The 7,325-nt window shown below is 31.3% G+C and overlaps 1 protein-coding gene and 1 long non-coding RNA gene across 2 annotated transcripts; one reads left to right on the forward strand and one right to left on the reverse strand.

Annotated features, from left to right (window-relative positions):
* Nucleotides 163-1,873, reverse strand: LOC110267321. Its single transcript, XR_002354804.1, has 2 exons — nt 1,353-1,873; nt 163-1,252 (listed from the first exon to the last, which is right to left on the reverse strand). It is a non-coding gene; the product is annotated as an uncharacterized LOC110267321 (long non-coding RNA).
* On the forward strand, nt 2,655-3,447 carry LOC107619678. Its single transcript, XM_016321974.2, has one exon. It carries the CDS (start codon nt 2,763-2,765, stop codon nt 3,300-3,302), a length of 540 nt encoding a protein of 179 aa, XP_016177460.1. The 5' UTR covers nt 2,655-2,762; the 3' UTR covers nt 3,303-3,447.

Consider the following 7,325-nt stretch of genomic DNA (forward strand, 5'->3'; position numbering starts at 1 on the left):
TTTCATGTTGAGGTTAAGAATGAATTTTTATAGAAAATATAAAAAAAATTAAATTTTTAATGTATTTATTTTACATTTTGTAAACTAAAACATTCAAAAAAGTTTACTTATTAGTTAAACCATTATTTCTATTTAAAAAAAAAAAACAATGTTTACTCTTTATTAAAATGTAGCATTAGTCAAATATTATTTCTCATTGGTGAAAATGAAGCAACTGTGATACTCATTTGGAATAACAGAACCAAACAACTTCCTCTAAAGAAATATGAATCTATCCTATGCCATCTTCAAATTTGAGTTTTCGTCATTGTCTTCTCTGATCAATCCATTATCCTCGGAAAAGTGCCTTTCAAATAGCCTCTTTCTTGCATTGATTACCTGCATTAAAAATCAATGAATTATTTCACCTTAAGCCCAAAAGAGAAGAATCAAGTGAGACTAACTTAAGATAAGAAGACATTATATCCAACTTAAAATCTTAAAATATTAAATTAATGAATCTCTCATCTTATAAACTTCTCATTCTTCTTTGTTTTCTTTGATGTGAGACTAAATTCATGCACTCCTCACACTTGCAACATTAACAGGTAGAGTGCCCCTCTTTGAGACTGCACAAGAAAAATCTCACATCAGACTTAACAAGAAAAGTTATGCCATGTTACACAACTTACCAAACTGAAAGAACTTATGTTTCAAGTTCTGGATCTGGTAAAAGGCCAGAGAGCAAGATAAACAACTCAAATGACCACCATTCAAGGCTGCAACACATAATATATAATTATTATCGTCATTAAAGATTAATATTACAGATTAAACAAGAATATAAACATGATTGCAGAAGGGAAAGCAAAGCGAAGGAACTCTCCAATTCCCTTGAATAGCTTCATGGAGATGGGAACACGGGTTTTGGAACAAGCAGAAGAGAATCTTATGTATAACCCAATGAAAGCAGTGTTTAGCGAGATTGAAATACTAAGTGCTATGGCTGCACCTATGTTACCAAATCCAGTGTTGTATACCAAAGCCCAACACAGAGGTATATGGATACAGAAAGTGAGAGAGGAAGTGATGAGCATGTGAATCTCCCTGCTTCCTGTGAAATCAAAGCATCTTGAACCAAATGAGTGCAAGTGGAACACACATCAACACTAAAGTGAATATAGCAGTGTGGATTTTGCATTCCAAATTTGTGATATTGTTTAGCTCCATATGCTTGTCCACAAAGAGTTTCCAATCCACTAGCCATTCCCAACTGTTAATTATTAATTAGGATAATTAATCAACAATATAATCTACCAGTTCTTTTTTGCATATATATGTAACAATAAGAAAACTGAAACCAGTGACAGTACAGATGGAGATCAGATGGCCAAGGCAGCGCTGGCAAGAGAGACCAACAATCATGGTTGAAACAATCTGCAACGGAAACTGGGACGAATGAAGCATATGGTCTTCACTTCCGCTGTGAATGAAGCATGGCCTACTCTTTGCTCCGTTAATAGACTTGTATCCATGCTTCCTCTCTTTTCAGTCTTGATCACTCAATTCACTCATATGATATGATCTTAGTGTATGTGTAATTCTATTTGATCAGTTAAGTGAAATAATTCTGGTTAACTTCAACATCAATCAAATCATCAAAGTAAAGTTAAAATCTGTCTACATAGTAGTCAATAAAGATTCAGCAGAAAAGTAATTAAACATCATCCACCAAAATCGTTCACATGCACTTGTTAAGTAGTTCAATAAATTGAGATGCGCAAGTTCACAGAATAAATGAGAAGAAAGTGATGACTGTATATTGCAGTGGCTTAACATAGTGCATGCAATTACCACGTGACACATAGTCACATACCACAACTCACAAGTCTCTTGGAACCTTTGACAAACCACCTTTTTAATTTCTTGTCAAGGATTATCTTTACTTTATCTTTAAAGAACCTTATTAAAAGCATTATATTATTTGTTAATTAACCAAATTTTAATTATTTATTTATTATATTTTCTATCAATTATTCACATTTAAAAGAATAATATGCGTTGAGTATCCTTGGAAAGATTATGAAAAACCTACTAATTTATTTGTTGCCTCTAATAATAGATTATTGAGTAAATACTCTTTTTGATCCTAACCAAAGACTGAAATGTACATATATCAAAGTAGATAAGGACCGACTTGAATTTTTAGATTTTTTAGGGGGTGAAAAGTCTATCGGACAAATAATTAGAAATCGTAAAGGACATTTAATCTAGATTATTTTCCAGAGAATATTGCAATTCTTAATTTCTTAGAAGTGCATTATCATTTTCCGTAGTTCTTAGAAATATTTCATTAATAGTATCAACTAACATATAAACTAGAAAAAGTAATAGAGCACAAGAAAAATAAGCATGGAGTCTCAGGCTGAGGGCAAGGGGTCCCACTCCCACACGGCAAATACTAAGTGCAGCTATATCCCCCTCAAAAGTTTGCAACTGGCAACTGCAGCTTCTTCCCATTTTCATTTCCACCCAACTTTCAAAACCAACGCGCACTCACAAACTCTCATCACAGCCACAACAACACGGGTCAACTTTTCTCACTAACACTCTCGCATCAACACGCACATTCTACTATTCACACATCACAATCCTTCTCGTTGACCCTTCCCCTATATATACACACACAAAACAAATTTATAACCATAACCGAATTGAATCGTATCATATTTTTCTCTTGCAAACAAAAAATCAGTTAATTAAGGTAATAAAGAGAAGCAGTAATGGGAAATTACATATCATCATGCAGCTTCGTGCCTCCTTTGGCGAAGAACGCCGGCAAGGTAACCACGGTGATCTTCCCGGCCGGCGAAGTGAAGCAGTTCAGGGATGTTGTGAAGGCGGCGGAGCTCATGATGGACCACCCTAACTTCTTCTTGACCAATTCCCGCTCTCTCCACGTCAACCGCAGGTTCTCCGCTCTCTCTGCCGATCACGATCTGGATTTAGGGAACCTCTACATCTTCTTTCCCATGAGGAGGCTTAATTCTATCGTCACGCCGGCTGACGTCGCCGCTCTCTTCCTCGCCGCCAACTCTCCCGCCAGGCGCATATCCGCCGCACCAACTGCGCGCGTCCAGCCGGTAGTTCCAAGACTGAGTTTGGAAGGGGTGGATCTATTGTCGTCGTCAGGGTTGAGTTACAGTAGGTCGAGGAAGCCTGTGTTGGAGACTATAACTGAAGAACCCGCCATTAATGGAGCTAAAAGCATTTGGACACACCTCACATTCAGACACAGAACTCTCATCCTACAAAGAAAATAAAAATTCAAAATTAGGTTATTACTTATTAGATAGGGATACATTATTCTTTATTCATTACTACGCTTATCAACTACTAATTGAAAATCTGTACAAAATTTCATTATTTCTAGAATAAATGCAATTTTGCAAGTCATATATCTATTTATTGTGTGTTTCAAATCTTATTTTTTGCTGCTGAATTACTTGCTTAAAATGACAAATGAGTTATTCACTTAACTTATTCAAATTGGTTCAAATTTTATCATTTTTTTATTCTAGTCAATTTTTTTTTTCAATTAAAAATATATGTAAAGTGAGAACAAATGGTTTTGAACAAGTTGGGAAAGTTGTGAGTCAATAAAGGGTGTTATGTTGGCCGGCCTGAAAATGGATGTGTGTTGGGTGGAAAACGCCAAACTATGTGGACGGTTGTCACACAATTTAAGGAGAAAGGATTACCGTCAACGTCATTGTTATTTAAAATTTAATTTCTAGTGTAATACAAAGTCATATTAAAATTAGAGTGCCACTTAGATAACTTAGATAAAGATGTTAAAATTTTTTTTTTTAAAGATGTTTTGATAGAGAAGAAAATGGCTAGAATTTAGAATTCTCAAAATTAATATATATAATAAGAGTATTTTAGTCATTTTATATAATAGAGGTATTGTAATCATTTTTTATAAAAAATAATATTAATTTAGACGAATTCAAAATTTAATTCACTATTTTTCGGTCAAATTAATTTGTCTAATATAATTTTGACAAAAATAACATAATTTAAGTGATTATATGTGTTAAATTTTAATTATTAAAAATTATCTTTAAAAAATACGTTTTCTGCGTCTTTATGGGAGTATCCCCTTAAAATTAATGTACGCCTAAATTTCTTTACACTTATTATACATTGAAATTAAACTTTAATTATCTAGCTAATTGTGATTTATTGTATTATCGTGTTAGTATAAATGTTTAGTGCAGAACTAGATAGTTGATAGACATGCATGCCACATTATATTAATAATAATCAACGAACAATGCATGATATTCATATTCAGACATGCAAAACTGTGACAATATAATTAATGATTTAATATTTAGTTTAGCCTCTAAATGTACACAAAAGTCATTAACTATAAAGTGCATTATGAAATGTAATTTTAAGAAAAAATTGGTGAACAAGTGTCCTTAAAAATTTATATTATTCAGATTTTTATATTTTTTTCTCTTTTATATATGTGCTGAGACAGTTCCAACATGCATGAATCATGTAGTCATCAAATGCAGGTTTATCTTAACCGGCCATTAAGCTCCGTTTAATCCTTTGGAAAGTTGGCATTATTTATGATCAAACTTCCTGTTCGTATTATCCAGTTATTAATTGCATTTGAAAGTTTTCATGGTTATCTGCATGAATTCTAGAATTCTTTGGGAAAATGGTGAATTACTATGAGATATAGTAGAAAGAAATAGCTAATGTTGAACACAGACTCCAAGCATTTAAATTGTATTCATCTCCTTTATCATTTTGGAAATTTCAGAACTCATTAATAAAAATATGGATTTATATATCTATTTTGTGCTGTAAGGGCACATGTTAAGTTTACACATTAACATGTTAAATTTATGCATTACAAAATTTTTTATTAAAAATATAAAAAATTTTAAATTTTTAATACATTAATTTTTTATTAATAATAAATTTATTATATATCTTTATATAGTACATGTTAACTAAATTCTAAAAGTATAACCATAATAATATAATACTTTTAAGTTTTAGCGTGGCAGTGGTGGTGGTGGTGGCGGCGGCGGCGGGGGAAGCATGAAGGCCCCTGGCAGAGGTGGAGCCTATATTTCAAGGGAAACTTTTGAGGCCAATCCTCAAGGTTACTTCAGTAATTTACATGCTGCCCAAAAGGATAACTAGTGTATAATATGCATCTTATGTAATGCTTTATTTACTTTAATTTGGAGCGTTACATAATATAAATAAATAAATAATGCTCCATAGTATATATGTTTGTATCAAACTATCAACTGCTCTACTGGAGTACTGGTTACTTACTATCATTATAAATATATAAAAAAGCAGCAGACCTTTATGATATCTACATACACTTGGTGTAATTAATAATTATATTAATTTTTTGTCTTTCTGTTTGGCTATCATAATTAACTTCTCAATTAATGCATAATTTTTATATGGTAGAAATCCGTAACTAGTGAGTTACTGATCTTCTACCAGCTTCATAATATAAACCTGGCTTCTATATATTCTACTATTTCAATTCCCTTGCCATGTAACAAAAGTAATGTTTAAATTATAAATAGTAGTAAATGATTAATCAATGAAGATGTTGACATTAAATACTTCAAATTTGTATATTTTCTTCTTATTAGGGTATAAAAGATAAACTTTTTATCGTTTCTTGCTTTTTTATCTACCACTTTTAATATTGGAGACAAAAAATATATAAAAATAATGCTTATAACTTGGTTTGATTTGATATCCCGGTGGAATTTGGATAACCAAAGAGGGTAAAGCCAATCACGTGTATAAAAGTGTGCTGCTAAGTGCTAATCCTATGCTTTTCCGAAATTAAGAAAAACAAATGATGAATTATAATAATTAAATAATTAAATAAAATATTGGTAAAAGTAAGGAGATGTAATGTAATGGCGAAACCAGATTGGTTCTGGCCTGTGCACTAGATAAGGTAGGTAGTGCAGGTCATTTTTGACTTATAACATATTCACAATTTGCCATCTTGCATATCTGAATCCATAACCCATAAATATAATTACCTGTCTTCATCTTTTTTTGCCTTCATAACATTCTTCTCACTCATCAATGATACTTGCCTAATTCGGAAATGGAATCCATTACATGATTTTCATCATTCTTACCGTAGATGTTAGATGCCTACATGTGGTCTTAATATATATATATATATAGGTGAATGCTATGGTGCCTAAAATGCAGTGTCTATTTACTAAAAAGAGTTAAAAATTAATATTTAATTTATCTTAGTCCAAAATAAAGACGGACTCATTAAGGATAAATGCCCATTAAAAGTGGCATCTTCCACTTATCCTATCTCATAAAAGGTTAGATGCGATAAAGGAGATTCAGCTCCACTTATCTAAATAAGTAATTGTTTTTTCAAATTTTTTCTACTATCTCAATATCATCTAAAAGATAGATCTCAACAAACTCCTAAGATAAAAGAAATGATTATCCACCAATAAAGATAGAATTATTCCAAAAAGTAGTTATCTACTCTATTATAAAAATATGCTTTAAAACTCTTTTTAACTTAAGCATCGAAGTCTCTTACATATACCATCTCTCACTTCCTCACCAGAAACTCAGAACGGCGGAATTTCAAATCTAGAGATTAAATGTAGAGTGTGTTTTTTTTGTGATAGTAAAAAAATTGACAAATAAGTCACCTTTACTGCCACTCTATAGAACCGTACATGAGATTTTCACCCCTCATACGACTTCTCGTTCAATTTTTTTTTAAATCATTAGATCATTTTCATGGTTCGAGAATCTTCTCCCTTTCTTTTTTTATTTTTTGAAGAGTAATTAGAACCAATTTAATCACGTTTTTTATGTTCCAATTAATTTTTTTTTATAATTATTGTCCAAAGTCAAATTTTTTTGATTAATAAAATTAAAAAAATTTATCGATCCTAAAAATGCATGATATCAAAAATATTAATTTCAGAAAATGAAATATCTAATATTTTTTCACCCTACAATTAATTGAATTGTTTCAAGTTGAACGAATCGCTGCCACTACAAAAGTTTAGACTTCAAGTTAAAGGCCAAATCATTAACCCTCAGAACACTTATATTTAGCGTTATTTCTAAAAAGTAAAAACATTATATTAGATCTAAAAATGTTGCTCAAAGACAACTCTTTTTAATTTTTAGATAATATTTTTTTAAATATTGTTTCAGATGAAAAATGCTGCAGTGGTGGTAATTGATCTTTCTTAAACTTATCTGTAAATTAGTAACATAATGTCAAG

Source organism: Arachis ipaensis, chromosome B09 (assembly GCF_000816755.2).
Source record: "Arachis ipaensis cultivar K30076 chromosome B09, Araip1.1, whole genome shotgun sequence".
Lineage (NCBI taxonomy): Eukaryota > Viridiplantae > Streptophyta > Magnoliopsida > Fabales > Fabaceae > Arachis > Arachis ipaensis.

Excerpts from the sequence above, each read along its gene's own strand:
- LOC107619678 (XM_016321974.2), top strand. The coding sequence starts at position 2,763 with ATGGGAAATTACATATCATCATGCAGCTTCGTGCCTCCTTTGGCGAAG.